At 45.6% G+C, this 19230-nt stretch overlaps 1 protein-coding gene across 1 annotated transcript in view; it reads right to left on the bottom strand.

Moving 5' to 3' along the window:
- Nucleotides 1–19230, bottom strand: part of LOC144173481 (uncharacterized) — a 62818-nt gene that overhangs the window by 11644 nt on the left and 31944 nt on the right. Inside the window, exons 5-8 of the mRNA XM_077701884.1 lie at nucleotides 10971–11173; nucleotides 10268–10436; nucleotides 6416–6700; nucleotides 3729–3873 (exon numbers count right to left, since the gene is read on the bottom strand). Of these exons, the coding sequence (XP_077558010.1) occupies nucleotides 3729–3873; nucleotides 6416–6700; nucleotides 10268–10436; nucleotides 10971–11173 (802 nt within the window). The remainder of the gene's footprint in view (nucleotides 1–3728; nucleotides 3874–6415; nucleotides 6701–10267; nucleotides 10437–10970; nucleotides 11174–19230) is intronic.

Genomic DNA, 19230 nt, shown 5'->3' with positions numbered 1-19230 from the left:
TTCTCACAAACGGACTCGTTGTAGGAGTGAAGTGCTGCCTGTATTCCATCCGCATGCGGGATATTGGTGTAAAGGGATGCCACATCTAAAGTAACCAACAGTGAACCAGGGGGCACAAACAGATCGACAATGTCTGACAAGAAATGGTTTGTGTCCTTATTATAGGATGGAAATGAAGGTGGAATCGGGTTTATTACTGAATCTACAAATAAGGAGATTAATTCTGTAACTGTGCACTCCATGTCGTGCGTACCCCTCGACTCCCCCACCACCATCAACGGCGGTTTCATCGACCTGGCCTTTGCGAGAAACTGCCAAGTCCTCACCGTCCTCCAGGACCCTTGACAGCCCATTTCACGGACCACAAAGCGATCCTTCTAGCAATCAAGTACAACGACAACACAAATAGGTGTCTGTGAATAAATGCATCTTTCTTTTAAGTGCGAATGCAACCGTGCATTCGCACTTACACACTCTCCCCCTCGGGGAAGTGCGAGGGAATTTTTGTTGTTCACTTAGGTTGGTTAATGAATTGGTAATGAGCGATTTAAAGTTTGCGGTGGGGTCTCCATCGAGTCGCTAGTAGAATGTGCTGTCTTCAAGCTGCCTGGTAGCTTCGCTGACATATTCTAATTCGTTTAGTATTACGAGTGCTCCGCCTTTATCTGCCGGCTTGATGATTATGTCATCGCGGGATTTAAGGTGCTGCATTGCCGCCATTTCGTTTGATAAAAGGTTTCTTTTAAACGGAGCTTGTTTGTGATAAATTTCTAATCCTGTTGAACGGCGGCGATATACAGGCCCAAGCATTTATCTCTTTGCGTAGGCGGGATCCAATGTTTGTGAGATGGAAGGATGGGAGCAGTACGATCAGCAGAATTTTTGTCCAAAAAGTATTCCCGCAATCTTAAGTTTGGAGCAAAATTATCCAAGTCCTTCATGAGCTCGAATTCACTGTAACTGCCTGTAGCTGGGCAAAAATTAAGTCCTCGAGACAACAGTGAAACTTCGTCACGTGAAAGCTCGTAAGAGGACAAGTTAACTATGTTACTAGATGTCACTGGGTCATCTGCCGATGTGGTACTGTTGTTGTGCGTGCTAATCTTAGCGGTAGCTATCTCGGGAGGCGCATAAGGTACAGTCACCTTGTCTCTCAAAAGTTTCTTGCTTTTGATCTTATATATTTCTGCCGATTTTTTTCGCTGGTATTCAGCCAGTTGCACATATTCGCGGGTGGAGAGTTTATGATGCGAGATTAGTTGGTTTTGTTGGGGTCGAATGGATTTAAGTAAAGATTCATAATGGCCGATGACAATGCGCATAAGAGCAAAAGAAGCATTCGAGAGCACGTTATCCCAGGCGGAAACATCAGAAGCTGACATATTTTCAATAGCAGGTTTCAACACAATTCGCAGTCCTCTAGGTACCACACTAGCTTGTAAATAGGTTTTCAGCGTAAAAACGTGAAATTTGAACCGGAGACGCTTTTCTACAACTTTGCGAATTTTCATGATTCCTTTAGAAACAGGATAGTTTGAACAATTTTTACCAGAATATGCAGGCTGTAGTCACTTCTCGGATTTCCCGGGCCCGTGGGAGCGTTCCGTTCGGAGGTTGTAATGAGTAACTCGTTGAGTGGGTGCAGAAGAAGTGGAAGCACCGACAGTTTGGCACGGGATATTCGTAGGCTGTTGTAGGTGGGGTCGAATCGAAGAGGAGTCGTCCGTCGTAGGCTGTAGTGTCGCAAGAGGGGTTGCATGAACCTGGGGAATCGGCGTCTGGTTGGATGAAGCCTCAGCGGCGGGGTTGATATTAGTCGACGGTGAGCGCACTGCAGCTCGGGCTGGCTGGAGTTCATCATTTGATGTTACACTTCTGGAGGGACGTAAGTCGCTTGGTCGGTGGCAAGTGGGCGAACCACTTCTCGCGAGACATGTTGATGTAGAAACTACTGCTGGGAGACCGTTTAGGGTAGGTACAACTACCGTGGCTTCACTTGGAACAACATGCGTCGAAGGCTCGCCTGTATTGGGCCCACTCCTTTGTTGTGGGGTTTTCGAACATCTGCTTGCCTTAAACTGGTTATCAGGGTCACAAGGACCCGAAATCCTTCGCGAAGAGGGGCTGTTCAATGCGGGCCAGGCGGCCGAGTCCTGGCGTGAAGGGAGCAGGTCGGTGGCGGGGCTGTCATCGTGGACAGAACTTTCCTTCAAAGGAGCGTGGGGGGCATTGGGTGTGCAGGTGCGCCAGGAAGTGGTGGTGTCGCTGCTTCTCGTGAGGAGGAGCTGTCGGAGGTGACTTGCGAAGATTGCTGTTCCTTCCAAGCTAAGATGAATGCCGTCAGCAGCCAAGACACGGCTGGCGGGCAAATAGTAGAAGCCGTGGTCTAAGAAGTTCACAAGCCGTGAGTGGCGGCAGTAATCCTGTAGAAGGGTGTTGAACTGGCGGGCCTTAAGATTGAACCTCCGGAGAAAGGACATGTTGTCGCTTTGTCGACGGCGATTGATAGCCCTAGGCAGGACCAAACTGACATATATTCTCTTGATTTGGCGATGTTCTTTTGAGATGACATCGAAGAGTCTCCGAATGCTGTCGAAGGCGGTGTTGGCAGTGCAGAAAGCCAGGTCGTTTGTTCCGGAATGAATGATGAGGGTTGTTGCTGTAGAAGGAACGAAGTCTAGTAGGTTCACCATATCTTTGATGAGGGCGCCAGACTGTGGCGCAAACGCTGGTGTGCCCGTCACATTTGGATCGAAATGCTGGAAGACGTATTTCGTGTGGGAGTCGCCCAGAACTGCTGCAGAGACAATGGTGTTTGGGTACACCCAGGTGATCCTTTTCGACGTGTTAGTCCAGGAGTCCATTGTGGACATAATAGCGGGAAACAATTTCTTGGACACCGGTAAGTATAATGAAGAAAATGAAACACGTCTAAAGAGGATAGGTTTTAACGTTTCGACCGGGGACCGGCCTTCGTCAGAATAACAGTAACCAGAGTAGTTGTACAGTATGTAAAGGCGTTCGTTGCGGTGAAAAAAACCACGTGGCAGCATAAATCACAAGAAAAACAAAAACAAGAACAACAAAATCAGCAAGGAACATAATCAAAGTGCAATGCACTGTCGGGGCCTCGTTTTACAGATATCTAACCAGTAGCAGTCTCACCATATGTTCGACACGTGCGATACGGAGTGTCACAAATATCAGCACACGCAAAAAAAAGGATTGACTTCACAGGTGCAAGCAACTCATTTTTCCTGCACTTTCATTCAAACCACGTGCGATTGTGTTAAATTTGAAAATTAAAAATGACTCGCGAACTTCCCTATTATGGTGCGTTCGAAAGCCAGAGTCGAGGATCGTGACTTTGATATTGTCAAAAGTGTGACCAACGATGTGCTGATATTTGCGTGTGCTGATATTGTTTGCGTGTGCTGATATTTGTGACACTCCGTATAGCACGTGTCGAACATATGATTTAAAGCCCTATTTAAAGTCAGAGGTGATGTTTTCAGGTCAGCTGTGTTTATTGATCGCCTGATACCTGCTAGTTTAAGAAATGTCCATGCGGCCATCCACAATTCACCCCTATGTCTCGTCGTCGACAGGAGTTCGTACCTTGAGGGCGTAAGGTTTTCGACAAAATTGCGAAACAATATTTGATGTTTCCGAAAGCCTGTGTCGATTGTGCGCCCTTCAGCACCGTACGTTTCAATTCGCTTAGGTACCTGTCTGCAACCAGCCATCTTCGTCAAAGAGCTCGGCCGACTCCTTGGGCCTCTTGTGGTATCCCCTCACCATTGAAGCGGCGCGGAAGCAGATCTCTCCCATCTTGTACGGGCCAAGTTTTTCTCGTGTCTTCATGTCGACAACCTAAAAAATTTAGGAGACAGTCCAAGCTTTATGTATCTCTAGGCGCTGGCCGGGATATCAGTGGTTCTAGGCCGATTTGCAATAGTTTGTTTATTAGACTCGTACTTTTTCGCTATTCTTTTGTCAGTCATATTCACTTTATGTAAAGGGTTTTTGTAATATCTAGCTGGAGACGTCTCCTAGTTGTAACGTGCTTCTAAGGTCTAGCAGTTTAAGAAAGCAACAATTATTGACCCTTCGGCATTGCAGAAATAGGAACCAACTGAGTGTTTTAGGCGTACTCATCGGCATCACCCTCAACTAGGAGAGCAGCAACATTTCTCTTGGAAAGCTGAAGACGTCATGCGCATTGTCCAAAATTGCGCATTTGTTATACTTTATCTGTTGGGAAAAATAAGAAGCACGTGTTTTTGGACAGAAAAGTTGACTGTGAAGAATACTTCGTATATTTTAAAACTCAAATTAAAATTTAGAAATTACCGCAACGGGTGTAGCAGCGCCACGTCTCGGAACGAGACACATTGAAGAACACGAGCCATGGCGGTCAGCGGGTGAGCGGAACATCAATCTATGTTCAAAGCGAGGATGTGGTTTCTATTAGCTCGCAAGGGGCATAAGGAGGAGAAACGGCGACACGGGCTGCCATGATGTCGCGAAGGGCGCGCACTTACCAGACCCCCCAAGACACAATGGCAACTAATGCCATAGCAACTAATGCCATAATTTTGAAATCTGCGTAAACGTTTTTCTGCGTAAAGAGTATAATTTACTTTTACTTTCGTTTCCACGCCTATTCTAATCAACCACAGGTGATAGATGCCCTATATGGCCGATTTCGGCATGTTCTTTTTATTTATTATGCACCTAATGCTTCCCCGTGGTTAGTATAGGTACGGAACTTTTAAAATCAATTCAAATTTTCTCGTTGCAGTGACACTGCGTTTTTTGACGGTGTTTTCTTTATAGCGAAGTGCGTATGTTTTTGTGACAGGGGAGGGGCTGCTGCGCTTGACAAAAATGCATGCCGCTCGTCGCTATGCTACATTACCATCAAAATGTCTTGGTAAGAAAGCTTCCAGCAATCCACATACCATATTATAATGTGTGGGTTTTAAACCGACAGCGTTGAAGGGTGTAACTACTTGAAAATGACACCAGCTATTCACTAGTGCGCATTGGTTCGGATTAAAAGTAGCTTTGTTCTGCCAAAGCTTATTTTTGAAGGTCCCCCACATGTTTAACAAGTGCACGTGGCCTTTTCGGCTAGTTTTGAGCAGTTTCGGCTAGTTTTTTTTTTGAGTCACAAAATTGATATTTGCACAGCTACGCCGTAACCCAAGTTCAAGCTGATTTGCCATGGCGCCTCCTTTACCCGCTTCTGTTCCTCATAAAAAGTGCGACGCTCGTGTTTTCATTTATGCTATGCCTTACTTCGGCGATACCAGCCCCAGCTGAAAGTCGAAAGATGTCACCAAGTCGTAAGGTATCAGTTCCGACAAAGAAAGCGATTCCAATCAGCCTTGCACACAGCCAGCTGTTCTCCGGCCAGTTTCGTTTACGGAAGGTTTCTCCGGAGGTCGAGTCTAGCTTTGTTAGTACTACTGTCTACACTGACAAAGTCCCCAACAGCCTTGATAGTTTTCGTTTTCCAGAATGTTACGTGGCAGATCAAGGTAGGAGGCTTGTAGTGCTGAACTTTCGTCGCCGCGCCAACTTCTCGGAGAAAGCTTGCCAATGATCAGAACATCCATAGGCATCCGCTGCCGATTTTGTTCTCACCTCAAAGCGGATTTCTTCGCACTTCTTTCTCATCGTGAACCTTGTGCCGATCGTCGTCATTGACGAGGTGTTTTTCATCACGTGCGGACTGGCTGGGGCATCGGATAATGTCAAAACGGCAGATTTCATCCAGTGTATCCAAAATTCAGCGCTTTGGAATGGAGCTCGGGTTTCACCACAAGGCGCGGGCTCAACGCGCACTAACATTTTTTGTATCAATGAAATTGCTTCGCGCACCTCCATTACTTTCTAGGACGGTTTTTGAAATGCTTACCCGCAAAATGTTTGTTCTAAGTTTTTTTTTACAACTGGCGGTTCGTCATACAGAACTTCTCCTTGTTCATGTTCGTCGACTTCACTCTTAACTTGAAGGTTTTTAACAGCCTAAAACTATTTGTTGTTGGAAACGACAATAAACCTTCTATCTTAACATAAAAAACGTTTTGTCATACCCCTAAATTGGTCAATTTGCCGCCGAAAGGAAAGAGTTAAAGCCAATTTGCAGCATCAAAAAACAAATTCCTCAAGGTGTGCACTTCAAGCGCGTGTTTCCAGAAATTTAGGGCTGAGATACTTTGCACGACGTGTAAAATTTCACCCGTATCGGTAGTCCCGGGCTTTGCGAATTGGGCTGAAAATTTCATTTTAACTTAAATAATATTATTTGACGACGGACAAATCAACCGTCAGATCACTTCGAGCACCTAAGTACAAAGCGGATGAAAGGTAGGCATTTTATTTTAAGAACCGGACCAACCATTACCTTTATACTGGCCGTTGCTGCTGGCAGGCCAACATCTTTTCCGAGCTTCGCGATGTCGAGATTGTGCGGCTGAGCAGTGATGAGTATACAAGCTTCTGTCATGGCGTAGACATTCCGAAGGCTGTGGAGATCTCCAAACGTAGAACGGGCGACTTCTGACAGCCACTCTGTGAGCACGGCCCCGCTGGTGACAATGTGCCTCATGGTAGGCAGGTGCCGATCTGTTCGACGCATCTCGCCCACCATTGCTTGCAGCAGTGCCGGAAAGGTGAACATCGTAGTCACCTGCGGCACGGGAAACGTAATGTGCATAAGGCGCTACGAGTTCTGCTAGAAACCTGTCTAAATTTATGTGACATGGTCCGGCCTTGAATTCAATCGGGCAAGAAGTCGACTCCGTAATGAAGTCAGTATTCAAGTCAGTAATCAAGTAATAACAAGGAGGGAAGTACAGTAATCCCTGGTCTTACAGAAATCTGGGGGAAGGCGCAAAATTTTGTTATAACCAGTATCGGGATATAGGCGACCACTCGCCAAAAGGTAAAGCAGTTGAGCTTTAATTGCACCAGAACTGCGAAGAATCAAAGCACAATGTATTCAGTGAAGCCAAACTTTATTCGTGTCGAAAAGAGGCTGTGATCTTATAGTTTCAAGTTCTTGACGGGCGTGAGCAATCCCTGCTTCAATTATACCAAGGGCGATTTGCCCTCCTGGTGTTCTTCAGCCCCTCTAGAAGTTCACCTTCCACTTCGGGGTAGTTCTCATCGCGATTCCTCTCTCTTCTCCAAGAAGCTCTTTTCAATGCATACGGCACGGATTCCTTGTTTTTCAATACAGTTTACAAGGTACAGCGGTAGGCCGACTTCCTTCGCAAGGTCAGCTTTCTGCCAGCCTCTTTTTTTCTACTTTTTTTGCCAGCAGAACTTTGTGCTCCTCAGTCAGAAACTTTCGCCCGGAGACTGGCTAAACAATTTAGCACTGTAGACCACAAGACGTACGCGAGGCACGTCCAACGAAACACTCCGAAGAACACGCAATCGCATGGGCTGCAGCACGGATCCAAAAGCAATCACCATCGGATCCAAAAGCACGTGACTGAACACTGCCGGCGAGTTAGGATAAGCTTTGGAGGAGCATCGACGTCGAAACCGGCAGCAAGGCGGGAAAAAGATGAGACGAAGGTGAGTGCGAGCAGTGACTGGTATACAACTTGCAGATTGGAGAGCGAATGAGGAGGGTAAGGCATTGGCCACTTTGTAGGAAGTGGTGGCTGCGGTCGTCTCGGAACTCTATGAGAGTTTTGCGCTTGAAAGCGCCAGAGATGCCAGCGATCAAGTCTGAGGTTGCGTTTTTTACAGCTCAAAAAGCTATAAACCGCTCATTGTTGGTACAAAGCGAATCTTTAAAACTGACCAGGCTTGCACCAGTAGCTTTGCATGATCACTGGGTAATTTTTTCCGAACGTGTGCAGCCGTGAAGTTTGAGAACAAGAGTATTTCGCGCCCTGTTGTCCATGACACTGCTAATTCTACTGTTCGAGTTTCGGTGTTCGCGCACATTAGCGTCCACGCCATTGACCAATATCTAGAAACAATATTCAGTGAATCTGCCACGCATTTGGACCGTTTGTCTGAATTTAAATGGAACGAATCGACCTTGACCGGCTCGAGAAAATCGACAAGGAAACACCAGATTGCGTTGATGATGACAGCCTGACTGGCCGCGAAGTTGCCGCCGCTCAGCGAAGCCTGCGCTCGCCACTTCGCTCTAAACGGGTCAAACTCTTCGTGCGCTTCAAGTAATGCGGCCTAACATGCATGCGTTGCGGTTGAGGACGCTATATACTTAGAGTAAAGCGGTATTTCCAGTCAAGCCATTTTGTTGTAACTCGGTATTACTGCACGTTTTTTTGGTGTATGCAGTCGTTACGATGCGATAGCAGACGTACGAAGCTACAGGTGCAAGGGATGAGAAGATTCTCGGAATAAGCGCGAAAAAGATGATACGTAGAAATGAACACACAGGACGGTGCGCTACTAACAACTGCTATTTTATTATGAAAAAAAACAGACATTTGTAGTGTGAAAAAACGCCAACTCATCGTTATTATTGCACGCGTACAAACAAACCGACAAATTATGCAGAAAACCAAACCAAAATAAAAACAAAATGAGGTACGAAACACGGTCACGACACGTGTGGTTCCAGAAATACAATTCGGCATTCTGCAGTCTCAGCAATGGTTGACTAACGCACATCAACCCCTCCCGGCTGATAGGGCACGCTTGAATAACCTCTTTCTGTGTTCTTACCTCATGTCTGTAGACTGCTTTTGTAGTTTCAAGGAGAGGCCTGCACCAATCTTTTTCGAACTCGTTACAATGCACTGCCAAGTGCGGGCAAGGCCTGCCCTTCATTGGCTCTTGCGCTCTATTAGTCGGATGTTTAGGCACCCACTAGTCGCCCCGATGTACGGCTTCCCGCAAGCAAGCGAGAGATGATAGGCAACTGAGTGTGCGCAAGGCACATACTGCTTCCCATTTTGCATCTTGCAGCCTGTGTTGTTGTTCTGTTCCGGATTGTTCATAGATTCTCAACCACTGAGCCAATGTGGCCAATCTTTCTTTCGGCGAAAAATACGACGCTCACGCTGTATCGGACGCCTAATATCGAGGAGTTGGCGTTTTTTGCAATATAAATGTTTGGTGTTCTCTTATAAAATACCACTTGCTAGTAGCGCGCCGTCCTATACGTTCCTTTCTAAATATTTTTATTTTGCGCTTTTTTTAATAATGTATCTACAGCTCTTTCAACTTTTAATAGAAAAGATGATCTAATTTAGAGAATCTAGAAGCCTACAGCAGTCAAAGAGGATACCGCGAGTATACTGACCAGGCATTAGATAGTGAAAATATTTTAGGAACTTGGCCTGCCGTTTCCTCTCAATTGACATTGAACGTTGGAGAGGTGTTTGTCCTCAAACGTTTCTAGAACACCAGCTGTGTGATTTCTTCTTTGTGCGGAGGTTACTTGAAGAACGTCTGCGGGCGCCCGAGGGGACAGGTCGACCAGGGCTCATACAAAGTTTACAATCCTTGTCTAAAGAAGGTTGAGAAAAGCACAGAAGCTAGAAGTGCGTCCATAAAAACGTGAAGAACGGCACTGCAACTCAACGCCTTTGCCAGCCAAGAACAACATGGGAAGCGGGAATGTGCAGCCGTGGCAGAGAGTTCGACGTTCCGGGAAACGACAAGTCATGTCCACCACACGGACGCTAAACTCAGACTGCGGCTTTACAGCTACCATTACAGGCAGCATTAACGTGGACGGTGCTCTGTGCGGCTTTCACTTGGCCATGATTGATTTCGCATTTACTACTCATTTTTGCATAGCAGTTCTAGGAGCTTTTTACTCGGATATATTTCTATCGTTACAATGGTCTTCTTATGAACAGGCGACGAAGTCTGAACTGTTTCCAGAACGCATGACGAATGTCCCGTTCCTGCACTCTGGAGTACGCATTCAAAATTTTGATACTCTAGGGTTCCTGATAACCGCGCCCAAACAAATTTACCGTATTTTTTGTGTTGCTTTAGCAATCCATAATGCAGCCGACTGCGCAGTGCTCGCGTTTTATGTCATTTACTAGGCGGAGTTTTCAAAATAGCTAGTCCTAACAGAATATATGACTGGCGAAGCATAAGTCGTTCATAACAATGCTTTTGGGATTATAAATAAAGAGTTTAAACAAGTTGCCTGCAGAAACGCAACTGTTTTGTGTTTAGCTTTGTTGTGTTTGTTTTTATGGAGTGCCTAACCTCTCTGGGCGCTTCTTATAGTGCTGCTTCGTACCTTGTGTTTTTCGATGGCGTCCATAATTTGTAGTGTAGTAGAAGCGGCCGGCGCTATTGCGCAGCTTGCGCCGTTCAGAACGGGCATTATTTGGAACACCAACCCAGAGATGTGGGTGATTGGGTTTGCACTGAGCGAAACTTCCGTCTCCTGCCACGGCATGTGTTGACTGTAAAAAAATAGCAATAAGAAAGTCACTTTCGTTATTGCCGTCATGATATATGCTTGAGGATATTGCATATCAAGGGGGAGGGGCACATTGGATAGTAATAGTAATATATTTCACACTGACATGCAATGGAAAGGACGACGGATGAAGTTGTCATTTCACAGTTACCTGAATTTAGGTGTTTGTGACTAGCGAAAAATTATAATTAATAATTTTTGGACACTTCCGGCAGGACCAATTTTTGTTCGTTCGCATACAGGAGACTGAGAAAATGGGTATCACATCATTACGTTTCGGAACACAAGCAGCTGAAGTATGGTTTTGAGGAAAACAAAGAGGCATTCCGTTCGCTAGTGCGACCAAAAAGTGACACCGTCCTTGGAAGTCGTCGACACAACAATGCCGATATTGCAAATGGAAAGCGTTCAGCAGCCACATTTTGTTGAAAAACGACACGGGTAAAGCCATGACCAAAAAGTTTAGGTTGGTATTTTGTAACCCCCATCAGTTGCTTATATTTAGTAAAAACATTACCAGCAGGTGTAGAAGCAAGCCACAAAGCTGTAGTGTGTGATTTCGGCACCCTTAGGTAGACCCGTACTTCCCGAGGTGTAGTAGATGGCCATGACTGTGTTCTTCGGATCCTCAACAGGACACGCCCTGAAGTCTCGTTCATCCAGCAGTGAGAACGCCTTTGCTGAGACGAAGGAGGTCGTGCTCCCCATTGAAAAGAGGCCCTGGAAAGGCATCGTTCGTTTGATAGCTGTTTTCCTAAAAACTGCACTTTTCCGCTTGGTGGCAGCATATCAGAAGCAATTTTTCAGTCAGGGTTTGTAGTTTTCATTGGATGTCCTTTAAATCATCGGCCTGTATTACAGATAGATACTATGGGATACTTATAGGTTATCTACAACTATGTCAAGCCGATACACAAAAATAAATACATAAGTAAAACATCCGGTGCTGCACAATAGAACATTCCTTTATTCCTATAGAAAGATTGCGCCAAAACGAGCGTGTGAGGGTGCCGGCGCAAATCTCACACGTTCAGCTATATAGTATGAATAAAAATTGTTTGAACTACCAACATGGAATGAAAAAGGAATATGCATTGCCTTTTAACATTTCAGCCTTAGCTGAAACAAATTTCGTTTTTCTTTCTGGGATCATTACTTCCACTTCGATAGTTAGGATACCTGACTTATTCTCTAGTATCCTTGGTAGCTAAAATTACTATCACTCTGGTGCGACCGTCCCTCACAAATACCCACAAAAAACACAAGCTGTGGCAGAAAAATTGCAAATATTTAATGAAAGTATTACGAAGCCACAACTTAAGTTCTCTTACAAGAGAGTAAAAAAAATTACACCATCTTCCCGTGGGGAACCCTGATGAGGATGCCGAGCATCGTGGTGGTTCCGTGTGGTTCCATTGTATTGCCGATATGTTGAGTGATCTGGTTTTTACTAGCGCCAGAGATAATTCCGCGTCCGGGTCCACACCGGTGGCAAAGGCAGGCAAGTGCTGTTGCATTACGGTGAGTAGGCGGTGGTTCTCGAGGCGCCGAAGCTCGTCCATCATGTTCTTGTCGATGTTGTCTCTGTATTAGAATCGGTAGTCTCCGTCAGCTTTGGTGAGGAAAAGGTTGTTGACATTGGTGCACCGGCTGAGAGCAATGTTTGATTGATTGATTGTGGGGTTTAACGCTCCAACGCAACGCAGGCGATGAGGCGCGCCGTAGTGGAGGGCTCCGGATTAATTTTGACCACCTGGGGATCTTTATCGTGCGCCGAAATCTCGTACACACGGGCGTTTTTGCTTTTCGCCTCCATCAGAAAAGCGGCCGCCGCGGCCGGGAATCGAACCCGCGACCTCGTGCTCAGCAGCGCAACGCCTTAGCCACTGAGCCACCGCGGCGGGTTGAGAGCAATGTTTACGCCCTCCTCTTCGCAGCTTTGTCTTCTCGTTCTTCTTCTTCTTCGGCGGTTCCCCTACGGGAAGATGACGGCGGTGGTTGAACGCGAACTTATCTCGTGATGGATTCTTTGGTTGGCCAATCCCTAGGGGCATCCTGCCACAATCAGCATCAGAGGCGCTGCGAACGGGGCTGGTTGAGCTGCAAGGTGCGTGGCGCTTCCCGCCACAGCTTTCCCACGGGAAATTCAGCATCCCCCTCTAAAGTTTTCAGTTCGTAGTTTTCGTTGACGTTCAACTTCGCGTGCCTTCGTTGTATCAGTAGCTTCTTGACGTAGTTTGAATGAGTCAAGGACATAAGGCGCGTTCGTAGGACTTGTTCCTGTCCCGGATTTCTAGCGTAGTGGGGAGAGCACCACGTACCTCCCGTGGCGGCCAGAGAGTCGTGGGATCAAAACCAGGCGCCGCTAACTATTTCTTTTTTTTATAGTGTAGTATTTCGGGTTGTGGACGGACGGGGGACGCTACATGTGAGTTAAAGAAATGCTCTGCATTTAAAACAACAGTTGCGATGACGAGGTCATCAATTTGAAGGAGGGGAACAGTGCAAATTTGACAGACACGAGAAGAAGGAGACGACACGCACAGCGCTGACTTACAACAGTTTCTTCTTTACCGCTCGGGCACATATATACCACCATGGTTAAAAATACAAGGAAAAGCAAGACTAACACGATAGTGTCTCTTATCACCATTGCTCGTCACACATCGCCACTCGCTCTGCGCCACAAAAAACACACGTGCTGCACAAACCTGGGTTCAAAAATCTAATTCTTTTTGGGAGAGGGTCAGAGAGGGCATTCTTACGCATTTATCTTTTAGGCGGGCGATTTCGGCAGCTTGAATTATTTCGATGGTGGTTTTATGCTTATTTTTTGCTATGACCTTTGTTTCAGAAATAATAGGGCTGCATCCGCTAACACTACAGTCCCTACAGTGGAGGCCCAGGTGGCCACTGATTGCCTTGGTTACTCTGTAGCGGTGCTCTTTCAGTCTTTCATTTAAGCACGTTCCTGTTTGCCCTATATATTGTTCACCACAGGACAGCGGAACCGAATAGACTACACCTTTTATGCAGTCTACAAACCTATTTTCATGCTTTTTTGAGCAAGACGGCATTGTTCTTACTGTCTTGTTGACTCTTGAGCACATGGCTGACAATTTATTTGGGGCGGAAAATACAACTTCCACGTTAGCGCGTTTGCCTATTTTTTTCAAGTTATGTGCAATTCGATGAAAGTAGGGAATCACAGTTATCTTTTTGCTTCCGTTTTGATCTGATACTTGTAGGCTGTTCTGCGTGTTTCTTTTTAATTTTTGTAGAAACGCTTCCGCTACGGGTGATAGCAACAGTTTTGGGTACCCCGCTATCTGAAGTCTGTCCGTCTGCCTAATAAAACTGTCAGGCATACAGTGAATACATGATTTGTTTAATGCGTTTTTAAACACGTCGTAACTATCGACCTTTTAACCAGCTTGGAATGGGATGACTGAAACGGAAGAAGTGGTTTGCTGGCGCGTGGATCATACGCCCAGCATATGTGATTTGGCGAAAACCGAAGCTTGAGGTCTAAAAACCTGATTGTTTTTTCCACTGGTAATTCAGATGTTAAAACAAGAGGCTTAAAACATTCACGAAACTGGTGTAAAACCTGAAACATTAACGGTTGAAGACCCACCTCATCAGTATTAAGAATTACTAAAAAATCATCTACATATCCGAAGATTCTGGTTACACTTGAACTCTGTAGTTGATCATGCAGCAGATTATCTAGGTGGGCTAATAAAAGATCGCTCAGAGACACTATCGTGTTAGTCTTGCTTTTCCTTGTATTTTTAACCGTGGTGGTATATATGTGCCCGAGCCGTAAAGAATAAACTGTTGTAAGTCAGCGCTGTGCGTGTCGTCTCCTTCTTCTCGTGTCTGTCAAATTTGCGCTGTTCCCCTCCTTCAAGTCATAAACCAACATACCCAAGCCTCAGTCCTTGCAAGTCATCAATGGCTCTTACTTCAGCAGACATTTTAACCGATGAGAGAATCACCTGACACTAAAATCCGCGGCACACCTATCTGGTCGCTGACAACTTTTTTAATGATATCCTTCCCCAGATTTATGAGCTTACTTAGATGAGTGACTTTTTGTCGTATCGTTTTTGTGACTCACAGGCTTCTCCAACTACGTCAGTTTTCAAATCAACGTGTGCGGTGCCCAATGCGTGAATAGAATTTTCTTCGCGATGGCTTTGCAGTGGCATGGCGTATTGCCGAAATCGCCAATGTGTTCAATAATGTGTTAAGTAAATGACCTCAAACAACTATCTCTTTCCTCCCGTTTATGACCAATGTTTTATGTGGTTTAGGAAAAGTGAACGAATGTATAAAAGTATTTTTCCACTCTGTTCTGTACATGTTGCATGTCCCCCCTACCAAAATGCCCTCGTGGCGATGTAGGTATCTTGTAAATAATAAGTAATAATAATCTCGAATAGAACACATGTCTTCATATGCGCAGTTGTTCCAGCGATCTCTCAAAATAATGACTGTATTTGCTGTTAACACACCTCGAATTTTTCGCGTTCGTGTTCTCAAACACCTGTCTTTAAATTGCCCCTGCTTCAGGATTATGTAAATGGCCTCCTACTCCCATGTTCTGTCTTTCTTAACTTATAGTCTGATGGCTGTGCAATATACGAAAAAATGAGTGACTTTAATTTCTTTTCTCCTTGCCAATTATAATACTGCCGCTGAAAGGCGTTGTGAATGCGTTATGACTGCAGACCGAATTCAGGCAAATGCCCATTCTGTTCTTTGCACTTGAATTCCTCAACGTCAATATAAGAGCACAAATAAGATCTTCAGAAGGACATTTATACCATTTTATGGTTCCAATGAATGCTTATTTTGGGCCTTCTCACCTAAATGCCTATAAATGCCTAGAAAACCATATTTTCGAAATCAGCGCCTCAATGCTCACTATTTAGTTTTGACTTTCACTTTCAGTAGCAGTTTGATACCCTGATTCATGTTACCGGGCATGATTGACTGTTCTGACCTGTATGGGTTTGAACCTATTCCTTTTGTGCAACGTATCCCGCAAACCAACCGCTAGCAGCAGCGAAATGATGGGACGCGCCGGCTAGCAGACGAAACCGCGCTGACTTCGTTCGAGTGGTTGGCACATGCTAGAGTTGCCGTATATTGTTCGCCAGAGCTGCACCTGTAATGTTCACTAGCTACCGCGCCGGCGGTTCCACCGTGGAAGGAGAGCCCGATTTCGGCCTTGTGCACTCAATAAAATACGTATTTTCACCACCACCACCACCACCACCACCATTTCCAGCTCTACGCAGGTCAGAGGCTGCTGCTGTAATTCGCAAACGGCAGAAAAGGCTCGCGGCTATTTCCACTCAGCGGTGCAACCAGTGCAGCGGCTCCTACATGATTGATCGGCGGCTTTCCCGCAAAAGTTGGTATTCTGGTTGGCGGATGGACGCACGATTCTGCTCCCCCAGGGGAGCTATGTACAGCAACTCTACGGAATGCGAAGCCGTAAAAGATGCGTATGCACGTATCTTTCCTTTTGTTTTTACATTTATTAAAGACGATAGTCTTTCTTGGGCTACTTAAACCCAGAAATTTTGGTCTGTCTGTATGTCTGTCTGTCCGTCTGTCTGTCTGTGACTCGATTCAGCCACCCGGCCAAAGTAAAACAATGCCTGCGCAATAGTCTTATATAGTCACAGCAAAATGTGCACGTCTAAGTCCGGTGTAATGTTCATACTTGTCAATATTGTTCAAGAACAACAAGATATTACGCATATGTAAGACAACAAATTAATACAGAAGTGATATTTGTAGCGTTCCTTTATAACAAATAGTACATGTTTGATTTTGGCGAGATTAAATACTTCATCAACTGAAGAAAAAAATATCAATCCGCCGTCGCCTGCTGTCGCCCGCGCCATAGAGTTTCTGGCGGCATTTGAAGAAATCAAGTGGCAAGAGTTACGAAAGGTTCAACTAGATAGGTTCCACGTTCTGCTTAGAACGCACGTCGACTAGGGAAACGCGGTTCTATAAACGTTGAAGTATGGCGCCTCGATTAACGCGCGTCTTCGCCGTACGGCAGCGTTGGCATCGAGACACCCGGTTTGGAGCAGTGGAATGCGGGAAATTTAAAATGATTTAAGCAAACCTTTGGCGTCTTTACCTTGGGAGGAGCGCGACGCAATAGTAACAACACGAGAGGTGAGCGGGAAAGCGAAGGGAGGCATTTACTTGGCAAAATTCGATAAAGACTATCGTCTTTTAACGACATTTGCAACGAAAGGAGCTGATACGCGGCCAATTTTTTTTTTTCATGTGTTCACCGCCACGGGAGAAGTTGGCTCTACGTGATTTGCACCGACCAATAGGAGGCATCCTTTCGTTCAGGTTTGGACTTTTAGTGTGGTGGCGGTGGTGGCGGGCTACCTATCTCTGGTACCATTCTCAGCCATCCCGAAAAGAAAGACAGCCAGGAGTGTGTTGAATCGGCCGTGCACACGTAACTCACCATGCTGAGGAATAGACGGAACCACCGTGTTGGGCGAACCGTGCTGGAAAAAGATGAGCCGACGTTCTTTACGTGGCGTGAGTGATTCACGTGTTATCCGAAACTATACGAAGTAGTAATTTGCACCGCGTTGGTGGGCGTCCGGCCGAGATGGCCGGTATTCGTTGTTGTTTCCCTTTGTTTATATAGTCCCTTGCGCTGAGAAAATAAAGGCGGCGCCTGTATTATTTTGAAAAAAAGCTGACAGCCCTAATAGAGCGCCTGCTTTTTTTTGAAACGTTATTTTGTATGCTAGCTTTCTTTTTAATGTGGTAAACTTTCACTATCTTTGAGGTTATTGGGACGAAATTTGTTAAATACTTTGTGAAAACTGGTCACAATTTTATGTTCTGTTCCTGTGTGCTGCGTTCAGGGACCATTGAGACATTGGCTGATCGAACGAGCAGTGGATAGCTTGATACTGAATGTCGGTGTTTTAAAAATATAGCGCCGATGCGTGGACTGTGTTTTTATGCCTAGTAGCATCACTGTTATATACAGTGTGGTGCGACGATAATTGGAACAGTTAAAAAAAATTTACTAAGCGAACCGCCGCTGTGTTCGCGCTCAAACTCCACATGAAGGTCGCCTTTTGTTGTCTATTTTGTTTGACACCGGGAACAACGACGGTACTTACCTGTTTATTCTGAAAATAAATAAAAACGATTTCTGCCTATGGGAAAATGGCGGCTGATTTGGACGTGCGAGCCAGCGCAAGTCGATCTTGGAACGACGGTGCCACCTGGGATATACAGAGCGAAACGCATGTTTGGGATTCACAGTAGGAAGGAGCCGAATGGTGCAGCAGACGATCAGAAAATGCAGCTAGAAAGCAGCCAAATGAGCCAGCAGACGATCAGAAAAGCCGCTTTCTCATTTTCTGACCATCTGCTACACTATTTGGTTCCTTCGTACCGTGAATCCCAAACCTACATTTCTCTCTGCATACCCCAGGTGGCGCCGTCGTTCCAAGATCAACTTCCGCAGACTCGCACGTGCAAAGTAGGTGCCATTTTCCCATAGGCGAAAATCGTTTTTATTTGTTTTTAGAGTAAACAGGCAAGTACTGTCATTGTTCCCGGTGTCAAACCCAATAGACCACAAACTTCGATCTTCGTAAGAAGGTTGAGCGCGAACAGAGCGGTGGTCCGCTCAGTAAAATTTTTTAAAGTATTACAATTATCGTCGCGCCACCCTGTTCATGTATATGGTAGACGAAATTACCGAGGTACACCAAACTAAGGTACCCCACACAATCACCACAACAGGCGATTGATTTCTGGTACCTTACCCGTCGCCGTGGTGCTTTAACACTTGCACCGCGGCATTTAACGGATTGACAGCACGTGAAAAGTCAAATCAATATTACGTCAGCGGAAGCTGAGCTGCTTCGTGCGCTTCAAATATGTATTGGTCGTATGACGCGTATGACAGCTCTGTGCTCACTGCAGTCATGCCAACAAATACGACGCGGCAGAGATGTTCGTGCACTTCGCTGTTGGTGTTGGAGTGTTTATTGGTGTTTATCCTGTTAATTTACAGTGTGTGAGCTTGCAAGACAATTATTATGTTATCAGGCTTATTGATGCTGTGATAGTAAATGCAGGCTTTGTATTTACGAAACAACGCATTTCCGCAGATTTTTTGCCAGAAAAAATACAATCTGGCTCAGCATGAGCAAGCGGAAGGGCACATGCCAAAGCTTCAGCACGCAAAACTCCAAACATTCAAACAGGCTCTTTTGAGAACAGCCTTCAAGGACGACAAGACGAACGCTTTCAACGTCGATTAGTCCGAGGCCCTAGTGGCTGCAAATATTTCTTGGCCAAAATTTAAAATCCCGTGATGAAATAATTCTTAAAGAATTATTGCATTCACACGTGCCGTCTGAGTCTACGTTGCGGAAAAACTACCTCCGCCCTTGGTATGAAGAAACATCAACAAGAATAAGAGAAGTGATTGGCGATCCCTGAATTTGAGTTTTCGTCGATGAAGCAACAATCGTCAAGGGCACTTAGTCGCTTAATTTTTTGCTGAGAAGCTTGCAGCGCACTAGAACGCAAGGTCTTTTCTTGTGTGCTCTAAGCCCTTGGAGAGAACCAGTGGGGAGTCTATAGCATAATTTGTAAACGAATCTCTGAAGGTTCTATACCCTGCAGGAGTCTAGGCCACTGATGTTCGGTTGCTCTACATAGGCGCCCCAAGGTACATGCACAAGGCAGCT

Source organism: Haemaphysalis longicornis, unplaced genomic scaffold (assembly GCF_048455015.1).
Source record: "Haemaphysalis longicornis isolate Haplotype H1 unplaced genomic scaffold, Haemaphysalis longicornis Haplotype H1 scaffold_3, whole genome shotgun sequence".
Lineage (NCBI taxonomy): Eukaryota > Metazoa > Arthropoda > Arachnida > Ixodida > Ixodidae > Haemaphysalis > Haemaphysalis longicornis.
This window is presented reverse-complemented; position numbering and strand designations above follow the sequence as displayed.